The 26,290-nt window shown below is 41.8% G+C and overlaps 1 protein-coding gene across 10 annotated transcripts in view; it reads left to right on the plus strand.

The window, feature by feature from the left end:
- The first annotated feature begins 426 nt into the window (after positions 1-426).
- cadpsb (Ca2+-dependent activator protein for secretion b) overlaps positions 427-26,290 on the plus strand; it is a 286,320-nt gene continuing 260,456 nt past the window's right edge. For 3 of the 10 annotated variants that reach the window (XM_061923562.1, XM_061923565.1, XM_061923567.1), the window contains exon 1: positions 436-1,067. In XM_061923562.1, the coding sequence (XP_061779546.1) occupies positions 735-1,067 (333 nt within the window). In that variant the 5' untranslated portion in view covers positions 436-734. Of the gene's footprint in view, positions 1,068-26,290 lie in introns of all 10 variants that reach the window. The other 7 variants (XM_061923564.2, XM_061923566.1, XM_061923570.1 and 4 more) reach the window with 6 other exon arrangements.

Below are 26,290 nucleotides of genomic sequence, written 5' to 3' on the forward strand. Positions count from 1 at the left end.
AAAAAACCAATACCGATAATAAAAAAACGATACCGATAATTTCCGATATTACATCGATAATATCGGCAGGCCGATATTATTGGACATCTCTATTTTTTATACTTCTCCTCTTTTGTTGAGAATAGTTGTTGTCCTTTCTTGGGCAGCAGGTTAATTTGAACTGTTTGAAAATGCACCAAATCATTGTTTAGAATATACGATCATTTTTTGGGAGTCTGCTTCGTTAACGCAGTAGGTTTACATGTAAATGAATGCCCAAAAAAACACTACAAGACCGCACAAGGTCATTAAAGTAGAGCTCACATGCATCACACGGCAGCCATTTTAGGTGTACCACTGCTGCCTCCAGGAAGCTCAGACATCCTTCTCCACTCCGTGCAGGACCAGGGACGGCCTGCCACTGCGCATGCGCGCGGAAGAAAGCGCGTGGAGAGGACACCTACCTCTCTTATGTGTCCCTCCCCTCCCTCCCCCTCGCATCCGCAGCAGGGACTGGCCAATAAAAGACGGCAAAGACGTAAGCGTCGACGGAGGATGCTCAGTGTGAAGCGGCGTCGTCTCGTCTCTCAGCACCGCTCGCGTCTCCCCAGCCACCGAGTGCAGCCCGGGCCCGAACCCAGTCCGAACACCGGCTCTCATTCATCCTAGCGACACAGGTGGTGAGGAGGTCGGGGGGCGGGCGGTCAAAATCGTAGCAAGTCGGGGATCCGCACTAGGAAGGTCATCGCCTCAAGATGTTGGATCCGTCGTCCAGCGAGGAGGAGTCCGACGGGATGGTGGAGGAGGAGAGCAAGGAGGTGATGGCGCCCCAGGCCGGGTCCCGCATCTCCCCGAGCAGGACCAGCGAGAGCTCGGGCGGACTGGCGCCGAGCAGCGGCCGCAGCAGCGCCCGCCCGACCAGCCCCAGCCCGTCGGCCGCCAGCGAGGAGAAGGACGACCTGGAGAAGCTGCAGAGGGAGGAAGAGGAGCGCAAGAAGAAGCTGCAGCTGTATGTGTTCGTCATGCGGTGCGTGGCGTATCCCTTCAACGCCAAGCAGCCCACGGACATGGCGAGGCGGCAGCAGAAGGTAAGCGGCGCGCTCCTCTTCCTCTTCCTCCTTCTCCATCCCCGTCAAGCACATGCTCCTTTTCACGTCGCAGATGCTGTCATTGATGACCTACATAGGATGTGGGGGGAGGGGTGCGCTTGTAGTAGCAGGGAATTCAACTCGCCTGCAGTTTTGTTGGTGACAAAAAGAAGCATGGAAGGTGAAGGACACAAAAATCCCCGAGTGGGATCAATTGTGCACAGGGCGTGCAAAAGGTTGGAGACATGACATCATTGCCTTACCATACAATAACACCATACAATCTCTTATCAATAATGCAATGCATGAGTCCTTCCTCTTCCTCCGTACGGCCCTCCCAAGGTGACTTTTAGGCTCAGTTCTTTTAATAACAGATCTCTTCGGAACGTAATCTCACGACAGCATGTCAATAATATGCACTTTCATGCAAAAATGTTCGACCTGAAACACTATTGATATCGTATAAAATGACCTGACGATTCCAGGATGCCGCGTCAGGTCAGGACGTCCTTACTGTATCCTGTGCGAGTCAACACGGCGTTGAAAGAAATAGTGTACAAAAAGGCACATTTCAAACCGTTCATTTCATATTTATTGTGTCCTCTTGCAACATGACTGGCTTTTATTTCACCTGCATTCTCTCTCCAGACAACATACTGTAAGTCTGCATTTTCTGCTGACTCATGCACAAGTGCATGTGGGAGGCATAAAACACCACAATTTCACTTATTTGTTTTGTTTGTAGTGCTGTTTGGCGGGGGTTGGCGACATGCTTTTAGCAAAGCACTTTAAAAAAAAATCTGGCAACCACATTTAGGCTGGCGGCTGAGCCAATACTCGGACAATTAGCCCAAAAGGCAATGAAACTAGAGCAGAAAGTCTGTCAATACAATTTTATTTGGACTACATTTGAACAAACTATTCCTTTCTGGAGCAATGAATGGTGTTTTGTGAACATGCAAGGCAAAAAAATATCTTAAAAGTAATTTCAGCGCAATCCAATACATAGTAAAAGAACGTTATTTCTTTTGTCAGTGTTACAAATTATGGAAACAATTGTGTTATGTTATGTTTGTGCACAAATGTCCACTGCAAAGGACGCCGGTCTTTAGAAAGCAATAGCACTTTTCTTTGTAATTTTGCCTATCATTCACAATCCAAAAGTAAGACAAGCACACGTTTACATTTTTTTATGCATTCTGACATGCGATCAAAAGTCTGCTAACAATGGAGCTAATGGGCAGTAGCTCTATTCTGTCTATATAGCGCTTAAAAAACATCCAAACATTAATTTCACAAACGCATCACAACGTTCGCTTTTTCTTTTGACAACATCACTGCAGATTTCATGAGTCAACAAACATAATAAAACATCACTTCCTGTACAATTTCTGCTGTCACTGGAATGGCGACTGTTGGCAGCCGAGGTTGTCGTTCTGGCTTGTGCAGCCCTTTGAGACACTTGTGATTAAGGGCTGTATAAATCAACTTTGATTGATTGATTGATATATTCCCGTTCAGATGAAGAACGACTCATAATACTTGCGAAGAAAAAAGGGGGTGGAACCAAGCGTTTTTTCAGTTCTAAATTGGATGCCAAAGTTGACGAATTTGTTGGATTATGTCCTCATCCTTCTACTATCCAGGTGAGAGACATAAATTATGATCTAGAACAAACTTTCACCAGCTCTGAGGCAAGAAAGCAGCTCTGTCATGGATCTAGTGATCCATGACAAGGATGCAGAGATAGCAGACGGCTTGTAAGTAAAACTAATTTAATAGTCCAGGAAGCAGGGAACAAACAAAAACAGCACACTTAAGCATCAGTCTCAAAAGTATAATGATCCAAGGAGGGACCCAGGTGGAACTAAATATAACTAATTAAATGAGAATCAATCAATCAATCTTTATTTATATAGCCCTAAATCACAAGTGTCTCAAAGGGCTGCACAAGCCACAACGACATCCTCGGTACAAAGCCCACATACGGGCAAGGAAAAACTCACCCCAGTGGGACGTCGATGTGAATGACTATGAGAAACCTTGGAGAGGACCGCATATGTGGGTAACCCCCCCCCCCCTCTAGGGGAGACCGAAAGCAATGGATGTCGAGTGGGTCTGACATAATATTGTGAGAGTCCAGTCCATAGTGGATCCAACATAATAGTAAGAGTCCAGTCCATAGTGGGGCCAGCAGGACACCATCCCGAGCGGAGACGGGTCAGCAGCGCAGAAATGTTCCCAGCCGATGCACAGGCGAGCGGTCCACCCCGGGTCCCGACTCTGGACAGCCAGCACTTCATCCATGGCCACCGGACCTGTGCCCCCCCCCCCCTCAAGGAAAAGGGGAGCAGAGGAGAAAAGAAAAGAAACGGCAGATCAACTGGTCTAACAGGGGGGCTATTTAAAGGCTAGAGTATACAAATGAGTTTTAAGATGGGACTTAAATGCTTCTACTGAGGTAGCATCTCTAATTGTTACCGGGAGGGCATTCCATAGTACTGGAGCCCGAATAGAAAACGCTCTATAGCCCGCAGACTTTTTTTGGGCTCTGGGAATCACTAATAAGCCGGAGTTCTTTGAACGCAGATTTCTTGCCGGGACATATGGTACAATGCAATCGACAAGATAGGACGGAGCTAGACCGTGTAGTATTTTATACGTAAGTAGTAAAACCTTAAAGTCACATCTTAAGTGCACAGGAAGCCAGTGCAGGTGAGCCAGTATAGGCGTAATATGATCAAACTTTCTTGTTCTTGTCAAAAGTCTAGCAGCCGCATTTTGTACCAACTGTAATTTTTTAATGCTAGACATAGGGAGACCCGAAAATAATACGTTACAGTAGTCGAGACGAGACGTAACGAACGCATGAATAATGATCTCAGCGTCGCTAGTGGATAAAATAGAACGAATTTTAGCGATATTACGGAGATGAAAGAAGGCCGTTTTAGTAACACTCTTAATGTGTGATTCAAACGAGAGAGTTGGGTCGAAGATAATACCCACATTCTTTACTGATTCGCCTTGTGTAATTGTTTGGTTGTCAAATGTTAAGGTGGTATTATTAAATAAATGTTGGTGTTTAGCAGGACCGATAATCAGGTGTGCTGACAGGACATGGAACAAAAAGTAAAGGTGCTTCAAAACACAGAGACTAAACACAGGAAGTAGAAACTAGAAATAACACTGAACAGGAATTAAAACACAGGAAAACCCAAACATGACCAAATTGTCAGTAGCAAGCCTGACAAGCTCACTAGCGCATGAAGTCAATGAAGCGACAACAAGCTATTTAGCTCTCTGTGAAAATGTGCCACTAAAAATAGTTTGGCTGCATTAGCGCTTCTAATAACAATATCAATAATACTTGGTTAATATTCAAGTCACAAAATGTGAATGGAGTATTGCTGGCGGTTTTGAAGGGTTATTCAGAGGGCTTTATGGGTGGAATAAAGGACCTCCCATTGCCTCCATTTAAGCAGACTTTTATTTATGTTTATTTAGTTAAAATGCATAAAAAAATACATCTGTCTTCTTGTCTCTCGTAAAGATTGTGAGCAATAGAAACAATTCCATAAAAAATGCAGTTTCCCTTTAAACAGTCATTTATTTAGCACATTTCCAATCTACATTTATTAGCTATTACGGATTACTCACATTTATGTGACAAATCATGGTTTTAATGAAAAATCAAAGCCAAAGCAAAACATATGGAGCGGCTCTACTGTAATCCGTTATTAGAGTCTCTTGCAGCAGCCAGTGATGGACTATCACAGAGAAACAGGCAGGGGTTCAAAGTACTGCTGCGTCTTCCGCGGGCTGCTGTAACCTTGTGAAAGGGCAACGCTAAACTGGAGGGAAACTGCGCTTCCCTTTTAAAGGCTGACATAAATATGAATACATTTTGTTGTTCGATTCTTGTTCATTGCCCAGCGACCCACAATTTACACAAAAGGATATGTTGTGTTACAGGCTATTGTATAGATATATATAATGCACAGTAACTTGGGCGATATAACCAAAAAGTAACATCTCAGATTTTTTCCCCAAAATATACAGTAGTCTTAAATTGTTTTATATATTGTTGATGTATTGTATATTTTTATTATATATTCCAAATGTATTACATTTAATTGTACATAATATTAATAATATGCTCCTCCTTTGACTACTGAATATGCAGTATTGCGTCAGTTCTGTTTTTTCGATGTAGTGCGCACAGCATGGATATACGTATATATATATATATATATATATATATGTATGTGTGGGGGAAAAAAATCACAAGACTATTTCATCTCTACAGGCCTGTTTCATGAGGGGGGTACCCTCAATCGTCAGGAGATTTTAATGGGAGCATTCGCATACCATGGTTTATATAGGGCACAGAGTGGGTGGGTACAGGCTGGCCTAGGGGCGTGGTGATTGGTTCATGTGTTACCTAGGAGGTGTTTCCGTCTATGGCGGCATGTTGTTACAATTTCGCTGCGCTTGTTGAGGGATGACAGGTCTGGACGGTAGATAATAAACAGTTTCTCTTTCAAGCATAGGTTGCATCTTTTATTACCACTATTGTAAGGTGTGCTGGATGCAAGAATTTGCCATGTTATTGAATATTCAACATTATTGTCTTTGAGGTCCCAAATGTGTTTGCTGAGTTCTGTGGTATTTCGCAGGTTTTTGTTCCTGAAAGAAGCCTTGTGGTTGTTCCATCTGGTTTTGAATTCACCCTCGGTTAATCCTACATATGTGTCGGATGTGTTAATGTCCTTGCGTATTACCTTAGATTGGTAGACAACTGATGTTTGTAAGCATCCCCCGTTGAGGGGGCAATCAGGTTTCTTTCGACAGTTACATGCTTTGTTGGTTTTGGAGTCGTTCTGACTGGGGGTCGACGGCTCATTTGCAATTGTTTTGTTGTGGTTTGAGATGATTTGTCGTATATTGTTCATGCAGCTGTAGCTCAATTTGATGTTGTTCTTGTTGAATACTTTTCTTAGGTTGTTGTCTTTGGGAAAGTGTTTGTCAATCAGGTTGAGGAATTTGTGTCCAATGTTCGTTGAGACGTTTTTGCTGTATGGGGGGTTGTACCAGATGATGCCGTTTCGTTTTCTGTTCTTTTTTGGCTGGTTTCCTGGCGTGGGTTCATAGGTGAGGGTGAAATTGTATCCGCTTTCATCAAGGGCTTTTTGGTACGGGGGGGTTGCTTGGTCAAATTCAGCTTTGCTAGATGACAGCATCGATAGCCTTTTATTGATTCCGGTAGGTATTCTTTTCGTGGTGGTGGGTGGATGGTTGCTGTCATGGTGCACGTATTGGAGTGTTGTGTTGGGTTTCGTGAATGGTTGGTAGCTGTTATTTCTCAGGTTGAAAGTGACGTCAAGAAAGTTGACGGTTTGCTTGTTGGCTTCAATCGTGATCCGTAGGCCGTTCTCTTTGAAAATTTGGCATATGCGCTTCTTGGTATTCTCGCTGCTCCTTGGCGACTTTCTTGACGTCACTTTCAACCTGAGAAATAACAGCTACCAACCATTCACGAAACCCAACACAACACTCCAATACGTGCACCATGACAGCAACCATCCACCCACCACCACGAAAAGAATACCTACCGGAATCAATAAAAGGCTATCGATGCTGTCATCTAGCAAAGCTGAATTTGACCAAGCAACCCCCCCGTACCAAAAAGCCCTTGATGAAAGCGGATACAATTTCACCCTCACCTATGAACCCACGCCAGGAAACCAGCCAAAAAAGAACAGAAAACGAAACGGCATCATCTGGTACAACCCCCCATACAGCAAAAACGTCTCAACGAACATTGGACACAAATTCCTCAACCTGATTGACAAACACTTTCCCAAAGACAACAACCTAAGAAAAGTATTCAACAAGAACAACATCAAATTGAGCTACAGCTGCATGAACAATATACGACAAATCATCTCAAACCACAACAAAACAATTGCAAATGAGCCGTCGACCCCCAGTCAGAACGACTCCAAAACCAACAAAGCATGTAACTGTCGAAAGAAACCTGATTGCCCCCTCAACGGGGGATGCTTACAAACATCAGTTGTCTACCAATCTAAGGTAATACGCAAGGACATTAACACATCCGACACATATGTAGGATTAACCGAGGGTGAATTCAAAACCAGATGGAACAACCACAAGGCTTCTTTCAGGAACAAAAACCTGCGAAATACCACAGAACTCAGCAAACACATTTGGGACCTCAAAGACAATAATGTTGAATATTCAATAACATGGCAAATTCTTGCATCCAGCACACCTTACAATAGTGGTAATAAAAGATGCAACCTATGCTTGAAAGAGAAACTGTTTATTATCTACCGTCCAGACCTGTCATCCCTCAACAAGCGCAGCGAAATTGTAACAACATGCCGCCATAGACGGAAACACCTCCTAGGTAACACATGAACCAATCACCACGCCCCTAGGCCAGCCTGTACCCACCCACTCTGTGCCCTATATAAACCATGGTATGCGAATGCTCCCATTAAAATCTCCTGACGATTGAGGGTACCCCCCTCATGAAACAGGCCTGTAGAGATGAAATAGTCTTGTGATTTTTTTTCCCACACATACATATATTGCGCTCTACTACGGTATCGAGCACTATTTTTTGGATAACCTTATTAAGACATATATATATATATATATATATATATATATAGGACTAGATTTGTGAGAACTATTGTAGCCTGCTCACTGAAAAAAACAAATATATGTCCCCACTTGGCGAGCAGGCATCCTTGATTCAATTATTGTGCCTTATAAAACCGCAGAATGTTCAGACACTTTTTCCCCAGTCACATTAAAACTTGCGGCTCCAAGATGTGTGTCGTTTCTCTGCTTCCTCGTATCTACGTATGGCTGACAGACGTGGTGCAGTACTGTGTGGATATTATTGTCCCTCCCGATTTATGAATCTATATCAGGGGTGTCAAACGTACGGTCCGCGGGCCGAACAGGTTTTATCCAACCCGCGTGATGAGTTTGCCAAGTATTAAAATGAGCTGCATGTTTTTTTTGAATGAAGGAAACGGCTGTTCTAAATGTGTCCACTGGATGTCACAATAGCAATTCTGTTAGAACTAGCAAGAGGTACAAAGTAAAGCGTGGCTGCAGCTAGGGCTGGGCGATATATCGATATACGCGATATATCGTGGGTTTGTCTCTGTGCGATATAGAAAATGACTATATCGTGATATCGAGTATACGTTCTCACGCAGTTGCTTTTAGCTGCGAGCATTACACTACAGGCTCTCCTCCTCTTTCCTGTCTCTCCTTCTCACAGACAGACAAGCGCACCTTCTTACATACGTCACATACTGTCACGACATACGTCACATACATATACGCCCTCCCCGAGCAGAGAGGTAGCAGCATGGCTAACGTTAACTGTGATGCTAGCGGAGTGGTGCGAGCGCTAATACAAGAGAAAGAAGGTGCGAATCTTGTAACAAATGGAGGAATAATTAATTCCCCCAAAACGCAGCAGGGGTTCCATTGTCTGGCGGTGGTTTGGCTTCAAGTGGGAAGATGTGGAACAGACAACTGTAATTTGTCAAGTGTGGGGCAAAAGCGTTGCTATGAAAAGTAGCATTACTGCTGTAACAAACAGTTCAGGGTGTCCCAAGTTACCGGAGTGTGTTAGGTAAGGAGGAGGAGAGTTGCCGTAGGGCTGTGACGTAGGGTGTCTGTGGTTGTGGAAGGAGGTGTGTGATGTTGACATTAAAGAAGCGGTGGCTACCGAACCTGCTCTAATGTCTCCCGTTTATTATTTTATTAGATTAGTACACTGTATAGGCGAACCCAGGACACTCGGCTACACTGCTAATATGTAGCATCATTTGAAAAGGCACCCGCTAGACAAGGAAGAGGGCTTACTCCGCACGTCAATATCTCCGTTCTGTGCCACACGCCCACACCATCAAAATGCCGAGGCAAACATTTACAGATCAACACCGTATGAAAAAAATAGTGATTTTATTAGTTGTGATTTCCTTCTTTGCATGAAAGTTTAAAAGTAGCATATATTAATGCAGTATGAAGAATAATATTTTAATGTAGACACATAGAATAATCATACTGCTGTGATTATATGCATCAAGTGTTCATTCAAGGCAAAGGCAAAATATCGAGATATATATCGTGTATCGCGATATGGCCTTAAAATATCGCGATATTAAAAAAAGGCAATATCGCCCAGCCCTAGCTGCAGCTCTTCTCCCTCGACCCAAATTAAACCTAAAATCTGCCGTTTTACTTCTGCTTCGAACACACCATTATTTGGTACTCTTACTCCCCTATAATGTCTCTGACAAAAACGAGAAAACGTAACCCTTTCGAATAGTTTTTACCTCCCTTTCTTATGGTTTGTTGGGTGAGCACTGGATTGATACGTGGACATGACAAAGGAGGTATTTGATACCTCAAAGAGTTTACATGTCGTGTTTTTTGTTCAATCCCAGCAAGACTGTGACTTACATTTGTAGATACACTGAGACAAAGTCTAAGCTCATTGTGTTTTTGAAACTGCACCAATTTCCTCAGAATTTTCAACAAACTTGAAGTGTTTTGTGATGTGTACGTTTTCATAAGGTGCTTGTTCTATTTTTGGCCAAAGTAAAACATAGAAAACAACCTGGAGTTGTTGGATTTTACCAGTCTGGAAATAGATTTTCCTCCATGTGGCCCTTGAGCTAAAACGAGTTTGACACCCCTGATCTATATGCTAATTTCCTCTTTTTAGTTGGTTATTTTCTGCTATAAAGCGACTCCAATTAGCCTTCTGTAAAAATGTATTATGCATTTATTATTTTCTTGGTGCACTACTTCACATTCAAGCTAGTTTAGCGCTGTGGCTCCGCCCTCCTCTGTGTGTTCGCGCTAACCAAGCAAACACATAACGTTAAAAGAATGTTAGCTAATGTTTCTCCCATGGTTAGTTAGAACCAAACCTAGAACTATAATACTGGGAAATATACCAGTTTTGTAGTTTCTCCGGTATATTTTAGAAAGCGGTATATATTTATGACCATACCGACATACTGGTATCTTGATGTGTCTTTGTTACGGACATTTGGTCTTCTCTATCCTTGACGGGCAAAGCACAGGTCATTTCCTTTGGCTCAACCCCGCTCCTTGCGTGTTTAGTACGTAGGCTTCTCTGATGCACAACTACGCAAAACATCAAACTTAAAAAAAAAATATGGCGCCCCCACGCCAAATTCTCGACTTCTGAGTGATACAATGCTTTGGTCAGCGACTGCATTTGGCTTTTGGTGAGTGACTACCGTATTTTCCGCACTATAAGGCGCACCTAAAAACCTCCAATTTTCTCAAAAACTGACAGTGCGCCTTATATATGGACCAATATTGAGCCACAACAGGTCTCGCAACCCCAGCCTCTACTGTAGCGTCTATTCTATGCGCCTTATAATGCGGTGCGCCTTATATATGAACAACGTTTTAAAATAGGCCATTCATTGAAGGTGCGCCTTATAATCCGGTGCGCCTTATAGTGCGGAAAAGGTTTATTTACACATACACCAATTTGCTTGAAAACGTATATCTCTCCTTGTAGCGACTTTATCACTAATATAATCTGTTGACGTGTGCAGCTGAGATAGGCCATACTTGCCAACATTGAGACCTCCGATTTCGGGAGGTGGTTGGGGGCGTGGTTAAGAGGGGAGGAGTATATTTACAGCTAGAATTCACCAAGTCAAGTATTTCATATATATATATATATATATATATATATATATATATATATATATATATATGAACAGAAAACGGAACGACATCATCTGGTACAACCCCCCATACAGCAAAAACGTCTCAAAGAACATTGGACACAAATTCCTCAATCTGATTGACAAACACTTTCCCAAAGACAACATCCTAAGAAAAGTATTCAACAAGAACAACATTAAATTGAGCTACAGCTGCATGAACAATATACGACAAATCATCTCAAACCACAACAAAACAATTGCAAATGAGCCGTCGGCCCTCAGACAGAACGACTCCAAAACCAACAAAGGATGTAATTGTCGAAAGAAACCTGATTGCCCTCTCAACGGGGGGTGCTTACAAACATCAGTTGTCTACCAATCTAAGGTAATACGCAAGGACATTAACACATCCGACACATATGTAGGATTAACCGAGGGAGAATTCAAAACCAGATGGAACAATCACAAGGCTTCTTTCAGGAACAAAAACCTGCGAAATACCACAGAACTCAGCAAACACATTTGGGACCTCAAAGACAATAATGTTGAATATTCAATAACATGGCAAATTCTTGCATCCAGCACACCTTACAATAGTGGTAATAAAAGATGCAACCTATGCTTGAAAGAGACACTGTTTATTATTTACCGTCCAGACCTGTCATCCCTCAACAAGCGCAGCGAAATTGTAACAGCATGCCGCCATAGACGGAAACACCTCCTAGGTAACACATGAGCCAATCACCACGCCCCTAGGCCAGCCTGTACCCACCCACTCTGTGCCCTATATAAACCATGGTATGCGAATGCTCCCATTAAAATCTCCTGACGATTGAGGGTACCCCCCCTCATGAAACAGGCCTGTAGAGATGAAATAGTCTTGTGATTTTTTTCCCACACATACATATATATATATATATATATATATATATATATATATATATATATATATATATATATATATATATAAGAGAAATACTTGACTTTCAGTGAATTCTAGCGATATATATATATATATATATATATATATATATATAAAAGAGAAATACTTGAATTTCAGTGTTCATTTATTTACACATATACACACACATAACACTCATCTACTCATTGTTGAGTTAAGGGTTGAATTGTCCATCCTTGTTCTATTCTCTGTCACTATTTTTCTAACCATGCTGAACACCCTCTCTGATGATGCCTTCTGCTTCGTCTCCTTGTTGTGTGCGCAGTTGTGCACTGCACTCTCTAAAAGCTGTAGATGTTATTGTCACATATGCATGTACAGTAGATGGCAGTATTGCCCTGTTTAAGAGTGTCACAACATTGCTGTTTACGGCAGACGAACTGCTTTACGGTAAACGAAAATGTGACTGCTGTTGTGTGTTGTTGCCGCGCTGGTTAATGAAACTGCCTAACAATAAATCCACATAAGAAACCAAGAACTCGCCCTCGATCATTCTACAGTTATAACGTCATTGGGCAGGCGCGCTGTTTGTATTGTGGGAAAGCGGACGTGAAAACAGGCTGTCGACACGTCACTCAGGTCCGCATGAATTTCGGGAGATTTTCGGGAGAAAATTTGTCCCGGGAGGTTTTCGGAAGAAGCGCTGAATTTCGGGAGTCTCCCTGAAAATCTGGGAGGGTTGGCAAGTATGAGATAGTCTCCAGCACCCCCCGCGACCCCGAAAGGGACAAGCGGTAGAAAATGGATGGATGTTAGCTTAGCACAGCAGCTAGCGATAGATACTGTCTGCTGCTCGCTCGGTGTGTCAAATGTTTAGCTACTCCTCGGCCTGAAAGTACCTCTCCCCATAGCCCGTGCGGATTAAGCTACTGTAGTATAGCAGCTGGGTGGCTGAAAAGTAGTTTCAAACTTAACAGCCTGCGGCTTTCACCGCAGTGAGTGTTTAGAAACTCCATCTATTCCCGCACATAAGCAGGCGAGGCTATAAACCTAACATTGTTGAACTAAATTAATGAAAACTGCTTTGACATAGTAACGGCTAACTAATTACTTTATAAGAATAAGCAACACGTGACTACTTACATAAAACACTGAGGCAATCTTAAGCACTTTTCACATGTTTTTAAAGAGTTGTGTGCCGTCAGGGCCACCAAGACCTTCTCTGCTGGCCTAACATAACCAGAAATCACATAATTAAAGATAAAAGTATTTTTTAATTTACTTTCCCTAAATATCAAAAATAATTAGAGATGTCCGATAATATCGGACTGCCGATATTATCGGCCGATAAATGCTTTAAAATGTAATATCGGAAATTATCGGTATCGGTTTCAAAAAGTAAAATTTATGACTTTTTAAAACGCCGCTGTACGGAGTGGTACACGGACGTAGGGAGAAGTACAGAGCGCCAATAAACCTTAAAGGCATTGCCTTTGCGTGCCGGTCCAATCACATAATATTTATGGCTTTTCACATACACAAGTAGATGCAAGGAATACTTGGTCAACAGCCATACAGGTCACACTGAGGGTGGCCGTATAAACAACTTTAACACTGTTACAAATATGCGCCACACTGTGAACCCACACCAAACAAGAATGACAAACACATTTCGGGAGAACATCCGCACCGTAACACAACATAAACACAACAGAACAAATACCCAGAACCCCTTGCAGCACTAACTCTTCCGGGACGCTAGAATATACACCCCCCCCGCCCCCCTCAAACCCGCGCCCCAACCCCGCCCACCTCAACCTCCTCATGCTCTCTCAGGGAGAGCATGTCCCAAATTCCAAGCTGCTCTTTTGAGGCATGTTAAAAAAAATAATGCACTTTTTGACTTCAATAATAAATATGGCAGTGCCATGTTGGCATTTTTTTTCCATAACATTGTTACATTGTTTAATGCATTCAGCAGGGCATCACAACAAAATTTGGCATAATAATGTGTTAATTCCACGACTGTATATATCAGTATCGGTTGATATCGGAATCGGTAGAGTTGGACAATATCGGAATATCGGATATCGACAAAAAAGCCATTATCGGACATCTCTAAAAATTATTCATATTCTCTTCATGTCATATTATGCTCGTTCCAGTGCTGTTGTTTTTAGTTTTAGTTTGTATCCAATCAGAATTCAGCTAGCTTATGTTGCCATGCTGTGCCAAATCTGCTAAATCTGTCAGAATCAACAATACGGGCGTGATAGACAGTTGCGATAGCCAATCAGATCATGAGTTGTGGTCAGTAAAGCCTTCTAACTGGCCTCACGTTTAACGTGACATTGACGCGTACTGTGATTGGCCGTTAGCGGATGAATCTGAGAACACATAGAGCTGAGAGACAGTTGTTGACAGTAGATGTTCTGATACAACTAAAAGTTGTAAACTCTTGTTGTTAAAGTGTGTCACGTTTGTCATTTAATTAACATTGTTGCATGTGTATTTGTCGCCATCATGTGGTCAGGGCAGTTAATATCTCTTTGAAAAGTGTGTACTTTGAATCAAACTTTACTGACCGGAAGTTGCATAAGCCAAGCAGAGACATTTACGGTATATGTTTAAATTGCTGATGCGTTCAAATTGATTTTTAACTGTGCCAGAAAACAACCCGTTTTGTATACTGTTGATGTGCTTCAATTTACAGTAGGGTGTAAATGTGTTCCTGTATAGTGTTTCTCCAGCAATGATCAAGATAAAACAGAAGTTATGTTGTTCGGTCCAAGTCGCTCTCCCTCCCCCAACGTTGACCTCGGCACTCTGACCCCGTATCTCAGCGACTCTGTCACAAACCTGGGGGTAAAGTTTGACTCAGATTTTAAATTCGAAAAACAAATCAGCAGCGTCGTTCAAAAAAGCTTTTATCAATTACGCCAAATAGCGAAAGTGAAACCGCTTCTATCAAGACATGATCTTGAGAAATTAATCCACGCTTTTATCTCGACTCGTCTTGATTATTGTAATGCCCTGTATGTTGGCATTAGCCAGGCCTCCCTCGCCCGCCTGCAGCTCGTGCAGAACTCTGCTGCTCGTCTGCTAACACAGACCCGCAGACGTGAGCACATCACCCCTATTTTAGCGTCCCTTCACTGGCTCCCTGTGCGTTACCGAATACATTTTAAACTCCTTTTATTTGTTTTTAAATGTCTAAACAACCTCGCGCCAACATATCTCTCCGACCTCCTTCAGCCCCCGATCCCTAAGATCAGCCGATCAGCTGCTACTGACGGTCCCTGACACAAGGCTGAAGCTTAGAGGTGACAGAGCTTTCGCCGTTGCTGCTCCCAAGCTCTGGAACGACCTACCCCTGAGTGTTAGACAAGCCTCCTCTCTTCCTGTTTTTAAATCTCTCTTAAAAACATACTTTTATTCCATGGCTTTTAACACTGAGTGATATCCATCCTGCAATGGCGCCCCATAATACACCTGCTGTGATCCTGTTTTTATGTTTTTATGTTTTTATTAATTCTATTTTAATTATTTATTTTTTATCGTGTTCTGTTTGTGTTGTGTTGTGTTTGCTCGGTACTCGTTTTATCTTTTAACCTGCTCATTGTACAGCACTTTGGCTACCCCTGTGGTAAATTTTAAATGTGCTCTATAAATAAAGTTGATTTGATTTGATTTGATGATCATGTGGTGACATCAATTATGGTATTTTAGGAGGTAATCATTGAAGTCGGAGATCACTGAAGGCCTAGGTGGGAAACGCACGGCCCGCCACCGGTATATACCGTATACCGCCATTCGGACTAAAAATACTGCAATATCACTTTTGGTCCATATCGCCCAGCCCTACCTAGAAGTAACGTTTGGAGAATATTAGCTTTTACACCACATTTTAGAACCGCCTTTATTACTTTTTTTTAACATATGTAAATAATAGATTTTTGGAAATTTGTTTTCATTAAACGCCCCCGTTCTGATAAATGATACATCGAAAAATCGAGTATTTTCCCACCTCGAGTAACGACGTCGTTTGTGATGTGCAGAGCGACCACTTTAGTGATGCTTTTCCTTCATCGTTCCACCACAGTAAGCTGCTTTTTAGCAGAGTTTGTTTGTTTGTTGTAATGTTCTTGTTCGCCTTGTGAAGAGTTACATTTTCTTCTGCTCAGCTGGATGCTTCTGTTTCAGATGCTGAAATAAATTTGTTGTGCTGCTACCTTTTGTCTGTTGCCGGAAAATCAAACTACTGCCAACATTATTCTTTCCTTTTTGAACAAATATTTCGCTCATGTGCCATGTTGTGCTATACGTGTGTGAACCTCAGCTAGAGATGTGAAGTTCGCAATCTAGTCGAGTCTTTTGAACGGCTCTTTCAAGTGAACAGTGAGAACAGATTTGCAGTTGCGAGCTGTTTGTTTGCGAGCCATCCATCCATCCATTTTCTACCGCTTGTCCCTTTCGAGGGATGCGGGGGGTGCTGGAGTCTATCTCAGCTGCATTCGGGCGGTAGGCGGGGTACACCCTGGACAAGTCGCCACCTCATTTTTATCTGAGTCTTTAAATTAGTTTGCTCGTTGATGATTTGTTTGGTCTTATATTGTGTAGTTATATTTATATTAGGGATGTCCCGATCCAGGTTTTTGCAGTTCCAATCCGATACCGATATTGTTTTTTGCACTTCCGATCCGATACCGACCGATACCGATACTGACCGATACTGGCCTATCCGAGCATGTATTAAAGTTTAAAGTTATTTAGCCTACTTAGTTGTCAGAATCATGTTGAAAAGGGTTTTAGTACTCTTGATAACAACTAGCCAGCTGAATTAGGGGAGTTTGAATAATACACAATGGTTGGTAACAAGAAACTGACCTGTTTATTCAAGGATAAACACAAAATAGACAAAATTATACATGACAAACAGAAATGGCATCATTGAAACTAGGGCTGGGCGATATGGCCTTTGTTTAATATTGCGATATTTTAAGGCCATATTGCGATACACGATATATATCTCGATATTTTGCCTTAGCCTTGAATGAACACTTGATGAATATAATCACAGCAGTATGATGATTCTATGTGTTTTGATTGATTGATTGAGACTTTTATTAGTAGGTTGCACAGTGAAGTACATATTCCGTACAATTGACCACTAAATGGTAACACCCCAATAAGTTTTTCAACTTGTTTAAGTCGGGGTCCACTTAAATTGATTCATGATACAGATATATACTATCAGATATATACTATCATCATAATACAGTCATCACACAAGATAATCACATTGAATTATTTACATTATTTATAATCCAGGGTGTGGAGGGGGGCGCCGGATGTAAGTGTCAAAAAGACAGCCAAAAGAGTTTGATATGAGAATAAATCTAAAGTTAAAATATAGGGTAGAAATGCACCCATTTGCAGGAAATGTAGTCTTGATTTTCAAAATTTTCTTTCAAGGCTTGCATGTCTACATTAAAACATTCTTCTTCATACTGCATTAATATATGCTACTTTTAAACTTTCATGCAGAGAAGGAAATCACAACTAAAAAAATCACTAATTTTTTCATACGGTGTTGATCTGGAAATTTTTGCCTCGGCATTTTGATGGTGTGGGCGTGTGGCACCGAACGGAGATAAGCGTCTCGACAGACGTTACAATATTTGAACAATGATGACGAAAACTGTTTTCTCTGTCGTGTCCGTGTGTCGAAAATTGTTATGCGCTTATTTTTTTATTTGATTTTGTGCGTGGCATATAATTGCTATGCGCAGAGGACGCTTGAGCAGTGCGCAATTGCACAGGCGCGCACCTTAGAGGGAACGTTGGTCACACGGCTGCGCTAGCATCACAGCTAACGTTAGCCATGTTGCTACCTCTCTGGTCGGGGAGGGCGTATACGTATGTGACGTATGACGTGACAGTATGTGACGTATGACGTGACAGTATGTGACGTGTGTATGAAGGTGCGCTTGCTGTCTGTGAGAGGGAGACACAGAAATGAGTGAGAAGAGCCTGTCGTGTAATGCCAGCAGCTAAAAGCAACTGCGTGAGAATCCACAGACCTGTGGATGTGTTGAAGGTGTGCTGGAAAATGCGGAACGGAAATTAGGGAGCAGCAGAAAAGTGGAATGTATTATTTAAATCGGTGCGTTGGAAAACACGGATCGGAGTTTTTTTTAAAAACTGGATCTGGATCGGCATTTTCCAATGCCTTGCCGATACGCATTTTATCGGATCGGGACATCCCTAATTTATATGGTAATTATTATTCTGTGACTGTAAATTGTTTGCTTTTTTTCTTATTGATGCTTTTATTTTTTTATTTTTTTCTCTATGGTGTAGTTATAATTATATGCTTTTACTTGTAATTGTATTGAATTGTGGACTCCAGGAAGACTAGTGGGTTGTTGAGGCAACCAGCTAATGGGGATCCTTAATAAAAATAAAATAAAATAAATCAAAATCAAATCATCGCAGGGCCAACACAGATAGACAGACAACATTCACACTCACATTCACACACTAGGGCCAATTTAGTGTTGCCAATCAACCTATCGCCAGGTGCATGTCTTTGGAGGTGGGAGGAAGCCGGAATACCCGGAGGGAACCCATGCAGTCACGTCATGGGGAGAACATGAAAACTCCGCACAGAAACATCCTGGGCCCAGGATCGAACCCAGGACCTTCGTATTGTGAGGCACACACACTAACCCCTGTACCACCATGCTGCCCCTGTTTGCGAGACATTTTAATAAAAATTGCCAAGGCATGTTGTAAAGCTTGTTATCGCAGCGCGCTATAAATAGTTGGTCTGCATTAGCACTTATAATAACAATATCACTAATACTAGGTTAATATTCAAGTCACGAAATGTAAATGGAGTATTGTTAGCGCTTTTTGTATGGTTATTTATTGGATTTAATGGGCGGAATAGAGGACCTCCCATTGGTCACAAGCCAGTCTTTTGAAGGGCTCTGTGAAAGGAACAGCTCCTCAAGATCCGGCTCCCTTCAAAGAGCCATAAAACCCATCTGTAATCTCTGCTAAGGAAATAAGGGGGAGGGCGGAAGCTACAGAAGCTTCTGAGGGCAAAATGTATGCTGGAGCAAGAAGAGAACAACATAGCTTTTAACAAAAAACTTGAATTCAACGATGAAACCTATTTATCTCCCCGGCTTAACTGCACTGCTAATTGAGGTGACTTGTGTTTGATTACTGCCCCTTTTCTATTAATTATCATCTCCACGCCCAGTAGAATTGAATTGAATGCAGTACAACAAAATACTGTATATATTTTACTGTATTATAGGCTTTGGTAGAAATAGATTTAGAGATTGCATTCAATCAACCACAAGAACAAGATGACAATGGGTGGCAGTAAAGGCCATACTTTGGTCTATAACTTAAAAGTAATATTTATCCATTGAATTTCTATCTTTGCGAAAATAGTGATGAGCGGTAAAGGAGGAGGAGAGAGCTATGCGAATGCAGCCTTTGTATTTTGCTACGTGCTTTTCCTTGAAATTAGGCATGTTCATCTTCTTTATTTTGTCATGCGCAAAATAACATTATTTGCTTCTTTTGTTGCTTTCCATTCCTTCTATTTCTCTGCTCTTATTTTGTTACATCTCATTTCTGTTTTGTGTTGAATCTCTTCCCTTTGTTGCTGTTTGGGGAGGCTGCTGTTTGTAATCACTAATTAGGAGCGCATATGGCTGATTTGTGCTTTTTTTTAACTGATTGGAGATTGGCTGGGCTCATCAGCTCATCATTGTGTGTACAGCAGCAGTAGTGTCGTACCATGCTAACATTAGCTTCCAACAAGTGTGAGATTTACTATTAGCATTATTATTCGAACTTCGTTGGCCAAGAAAAATGCGATAATAGAGGCCATCGCAACTTTTGTTGGTAAAGATTTACGCCCGTGCTCGCCAGCTTTATGCAATGTAAACATCTGACTAAAACAGTTTTTTTAGGCCCTGTTTACACTGCACACCAAATCGGAATTTTTTTTCCCTCAAGTGACACGGATCTGATTTTTTTGGCCATTCTAAACGCTCCAAATTGCTTCAAATCTGATCTTTTGGCTTTAGATTCAGTCCACATCATGGGGTAGTCCTGAATCAAATTGGAATCTGATCTTTTCAAATGTGACTTCAGTCTAAACGCAGTCCAACCTGTATGTGACCTGAATGTGATTTTTTTCGTCAGCTTTGGGCGAGCTACGTAACTCGTGTGCGCCGGAAAGAGGCAGTCGCCAGCGGAAATGAATATTTCATCACAACACCCGGTTTTGGTTTCTATTGAAGACGACTGAATTTTCGGTGCATCACTTGTCAATAGTGCGCAAATCAATCAATCAATCAATCAATCTTTATTTATATAGCCCTAAATCACAAGTGTCTCAAAGGGCTGCACAAGCCACAACGACATCCTCGGTACAAAGCCCACATACGGGCAAGGAAAAACTCACCCCAGTGGGACGTCGATGTGAATGACTATGAGAAACCTTGGAGAGGACCGCATATGTGGGTAACCCCCCCCCTCTAGGGGAGACCGAAAGCAATGGATGTCGAGTGGGTCTGACATAATATTGTGAGAGTCCAGTCCATAGTGGATCCAACATAATAGTAAGAGTCCAGTCCATAGTGGGGCCAGCAGGACACCATCCCGAGCGGAGACGGGTCAGCAGCGCAGAGATGTTCCCAGCCGATGCACAGGCGAGCGGTCCACCCCGGGTCCCGACTCTGGACAGCCAGCACTTCATCCATGGCCACCGGACCTGTGCCCCCCCCCCCCCCCCCCCCCCCCCCCTCAAGGAAAAGGGGAGCAGAGGAGAAAAGAAAAGAAACGGCAGATCAACTGGTCTAACAGGGGGGCTATTTAAAGGCTAGAGTATACAAATGAGTTTTAAGATGGGACTTAAATGCTTCTACTGAGGTAGCATCTCTAATTGTTACCGGGAGGGCATTCCATAGTACTGGAGCCCGAATAGAAAACGCTCTATAGCCCGCAGACTTTTTTTGGGCTCTGGGAATCACTAATAAGCCGGAGTTCTTTGAACGCAGATTTCTTGCCGGGACATATGATACAATGCAATCGACAAGATAGGACGGAGCTAGACCGTGTAGTATTTTATACGTAAGTAGTAAAACCTTAAAGTCACTTCTTAAGTGCACAGGAAGCCAGTGCAGGTGAGCCAGTATAGGCGTAATATGATCAAACTTTCTTGTTCTTGTCAAAAGTCTAGCAGCCGCATTTTGTACCAACTGTAATTTTTTAATGCTAGACATAGGGAGACCCGAAAATAATACGTTACAGTAGTCGAGACGAGACGTAACGAACGCATGAATAATGATCTCAGCGTCGCTAGTGGATAAAATAGAACGAATTTTAGCGATATTACGGAGATGAAAGAAGGCCGTTTTAGTAACACTCTTAATGTGTGATTCAAACGAGAGAGTTGGGTCGAAGATAATACCCAGATTCTTTACTGATTCGCCTTGTGTAATTGTTTGGTTGTCAAATGTTAAGGTGGTATTATTAAATAAATGTCGGTGTTTAGCAGGACCGATAATCAGCATTTCCGTTTTCTTGGCGTTGAGTTGCAAGAAGTTAGCGGACATCCATTGTTTAATTTCATTAAGACACGCCTATAATGGGTTATATGTAATATATGAATATATAATTTGATTCCGAAGAAAATAGCGATATTTGAAAGACCGGAATTGACGCTGTGGCGCATTTGCTTTTATGTGAGTTGAAAAATAAAGCTCCCGTAAATCCACACTGATCCACTTTTAGTAGCGAATTCTTTCCGGTCAACTTCCTTTGTTTTCATTGTATCGAAGTGCGCATGCAAGTGACGTCGAGGCCACATTGGGACCACATTGGGGCCTGTGCGCGTTTACACTGGAGTGTGCTGCCCCGGACCATCTTATTACCTCACTCTTCACCACCTCAATAATTGTGCTCTGGACATTGCATTGCTGCAACATCAACATAACACCCATCAGACAGCTGACTGTTCCCACCCCCACGTCCCTCTATTTGCCATCTTCCTGGCAATGCTAAAATGTAAACTATTGTCAACCTGCACATCAATGCAGTTTCTATGCCGCTGGACAAAGCTCAAACAAAATCTCGTTGTTCATGTATGACTTAAGTGTTATTATGACAATGACAATAAAGGAATTGATTGATTGATAAAAATCACATTTTACTTACAGTGTAAACAATCCGCTGGAAAAAATCAGATCTAAAAAAAAACAAACTATTTGGGCCACTTTGGCCTGTAGTGTAAACGTAGTCTTAGAGTCTTGTAGGATGACTGCAGGTGTGGTGCAAGCTCACTAAAAAGAAAGGACAGCAAATTTGGGAGGTACTTATGTGTACATCTTCATCTCCCTGCACTCAGGACATTGTCAAGTGCTCTAAAAACCCCAAGAGCACCCTTCTGGCCTTCACAGTCAAATTTCTTTGGACTTTTTGATGTTTTATTTCAATCAATCAATAAAAGTTTGTTTATATAGCCCTTAATCACATGTGTCTCAAAGGGCTGCACAGGCCACAACGACATCCCCTCAGATCCCACATCAGGGCAGGAAAAAAACTCAACCGAATGGGATACAATGAGAAACCTTGGAGGGGGCCGCAGATGTGGAGACCCACCCCCTGGGCGACCGGTGCAATGGATGGCGAGTGGATCTAGTTAATAGTGTAAAAGTTCAGTCCATAGTGGGGCCAGCAGGAGATCATCTTGAGTGGAGACAAGTCAGCAGCACAGAGACGTCCCCAACTGATGCACAGACGCGTGGTACACCCCGGGTCCCGACTTTGAACAGCTAGCGCCTCATCTGTGGTCACCTAATAACCTCACCATGCCGGAGAGGGGGCCGGAGCAGAAGAGACGACAGATCAACTGGTCTATTAGGGGGGTCTATTTAAAGGCTAGAGTATACAAATTAGTTTGAAGATGTCACGTGACTTCAAACTTGACACCTCAGGGTCGATTGCTTTAATGGGATTCATACAATACTAGCAAATTTTACATTTAATGAAACACGCTTCATAAAAATGTTTACTTTATTTGCTAGAACATTTTCAGCACCATAATCTATAATGACGCTGTCAAATGCCAAAAGTGCTGATGGGGACATCCTTTATCATTATTATAAGCACAGTGGTTCCTTACTTTACCTTTCGGATGCATTCTGTTCTCCTGTTGCCTTTTTTCAATCTTTATTTTTTTACTTTGTTTGGACCTGCATGAGCATGATTGAAGACACATTTTTTCCTGCACATCGTCTCTGTCTCTGAATCTTGGGGTCTAGCCCAAACAAATCATGACATCTTTGCCCCATGCGGTTCCCATGTCAGTTTTCAGTTGTATTGCATTTTATTGTAGACATAGCTATGTTATAAAGCCATCACAATAACCATACTTGCAAACCCTCCTGAATTTTCCGGGAGACTCCCGAAATTCAGTGCCTCTCCCGAAAATCTCCCGGGACAACCATTCTCCCGAATTTCTCCCGATTTCCAGCCGGACTTAAGGCACGCCCCCTCCAGGTCCGTGCGGACCTGAGTGAGGACAGCCTGTCGTCATGTCCGCTTTTCCTTCATATAAACAGCCTGCCGGCCCAGTCACGTTATAACATCTACGGCTTTTGGCGAGTACACAACTGCACACACAACAAGAAGGAGACAAAGCAGAAGAATGAAGAAGAGACAGTCATGGCGACGATGAGTGACAGAGAGTAGACCGAGGATGGACAATTCAACCCTAAACTCACTCCTTTCCTGCAAATTAAATTTCACAGATGCTGCCTGTAATAGAGTGACCTAAGTTGTTCGTTGCCATCTCCTGGTGAATGTTGAGTATAGTGTTCTGTGGTTACTTTTTGGTTGGCCGACGGTTTACGTTGTATAGCGCACCATGACGGCAAGTGTGGGAGATGGTTGCATTGCATTGCACTTTCAAATACAACAATGAATAGGAGTGTTATGTGTGTATATGTGTAAATAAATGAACACTGAAATTCAAGCATTTCTTTTATTTATATGTATATGTATATATATATATAGTAAAATATATATATATATATACACCGTATTTTTCTGAGTATAAGTCGCTCCAGAGTATAAGTCGCACCTGCCGAAAATGCATAATAAAGAAGGAAAAAAACATGTATAAGTCGCACTGGAGTATAAGTCGCATTTTTGGGGGAAATTTATTTGATAAAACCCAACACCAAGAATAGACATTTGAAAGGCAATTTAAAATAAATAAAGAATAGTGAACAACAGGCTGAATAAGTGTACGTTATATGAGGCATAAATAACCAACTGGTATGTTAACGTAACATATTATGGTAAGAGTCATTCAAATAACTGTAACATATAGAACATGCTATACGTTTACCAAACAATCTGTCACTCCTAATCGCTAAATCCCATGAAATCATATACGTCTAGTCTCTTATGTGAATGAGCTAAATAATATTATTTGATATTTTACGGTAAGGTGTTAATAATTTCACACATAAGTCGCTCATGAGTATAAGTTGCACCCAAACTATGAAAAAAAACTGTGACTTATAGTCCGAAAAATACGGTAGCTAGAATTCACTGAAAGTCAAGTATTTATTTTGTTTATATATATATAAGAACTACTTGGATTTTAGTGAATTCTAGCTATAAATATACTCCTCCCCCTTAACCCTGCCCACCCCGAATCCGCCCAACTCAACCCCCCCCATCACCCGAATTCGGAGGTCTCAAGGTTGGCAAGTATGACACTAACCAATACAAGATTTGGATCAGTAATTCTGCTTTTACTGGGGTAATGACAGTACTTTAAGTTTAGACACTGACAAGCGTTTCTAACATTTTTTAAAAAGTAATTCAGTATGATACAGTGCAGTGCAAACTACAACTTTTATAAATAATAAACATATTGTTAAATGAATACCTATCCTACAGTATTAATACAAAGTGAGCATTGCTATCTATAAACTATGTTGAAAGAGCAAACCAGACTTCAGGAGTGTTTAGTTTGTTTTGCCTTTCATCCAGACTCTCAGGTGAGACGTCTGCCAGTTAGCCTCTGTGTAGGTTTTTACACTTTCAGTTCCCAGGTGGCGCAGGTCCCATAGTTTGACACTCATTGAAACAATGACAGGTGAGAATGGATGTTAAAGGTGTTCTGGCGGAGATGACATGTTGTCCATGGTGTCAGAGACCACATCAACTTGTTGACTGATGCTTCTTTCCACAAGTGACTGCTCTGTGGGATGTGACAAGTTGGATGCTGGGCAACAAGTCCTTATGGAAGCAATGGTTTAGACCTAAATCATTTTAGTTCATTGCTTTGGAGCCCTATTCAATGCGCTCTGTAATTGTACTCTGCGTATTGATATGCTGTACATACGCACATACACATTTAGATTTTTCTCTAACTTTCCCAACTATTTATTCTGGTATATTACTCAAGAGCAGCTTATTTGTGTTGTGCATGATTTCAGCCAGTGATGGGCAAGCTACTTGGAAATGTAGAAAGCTAAGCTACAAGTTACTCTTGATTAAATGTAGCAAGATACATGGGAAGCTATCCCAAGATTATTGTAGCAAGCTGCACTCCAAGCTACATGGCAAAAGTAGCTTGCTCCATCAACACTACATATTGAATTCAAACTCTTCAGCTCCACGGACCCCCATTTGAAAAGATATGCCAGGGACCCTCTTAAGAGAAGATTTACAGGTATTACAGCTCTAGCGGTGATCATCATTTTAATTTCAAGCACCCCCAGTTTGACATGCATTAAGCTGCTGATCCCCCATTTAATGGCATTTTTATCCATGGGCCCACATATATAATATCAATGTTAATGTAACTGAGTGTACAAATGGAACCATTACTATTAACTAGCTGTCATTTAGCTGGGGACACCCTATACCCCACCGTATGTATTTATACTAGTTTGCCTTTTCTTTGGCCCTCCGCTATAATGGTATTAATTTTCTCGGTTTACTGTAAATAAAAACAGCAGCTTTGTTGGTATTGACAAAAAATACAATGATTTGTGTGTTGTTTGGAACAGTTGATAATGGTTATGTGCAGTAAAACTTTTCATGAATTCCACTCGCCTTAATGTGTCTGCTTGAATTTGTGTTGGACATCATACATTTCGAGAGCAGTTTGGATCTTGGTTTACAGAGTAAACAATTAAAGGGGAACATTATCAAAATTTCAGAAGTGTTAAAACCATTAAAAATCCGTTCCCAGTGGCTTATTTTATTTTTCGAAGTTTTTTTCAAAATGTTACCGATCACGCAATATCCCTAAAAAAAGCTTCAAAGTGGCTGATTTTATCCATCGTTATATACACCCGTCCATTTTCCTGTGACGTCACATAGTGATGCCGACACAAACAAACATGGCGGATAGAACAGCAAGCTATAGCGACATTAGCTCGGATTCAGACTCGGATTTCAGCGGCTTAAGCGATTCAACAGATTACGAATGTATT

Source organism: Nerophis lumbriciformis, linkage group LG28 (genome assembly GCF_033978685.3).
Source record: "Nerophis lumbriciformis linkage group LG28, RoL_Nlum_v2.1, whole genome shotgun sequence".
Lineage (NCBI taxonomy): Eukaryota > Metazoa > Chordata > Actinopteri > Syngnathiformes > Syngnathidae > Nerophis > Nerophis lumbriciformis.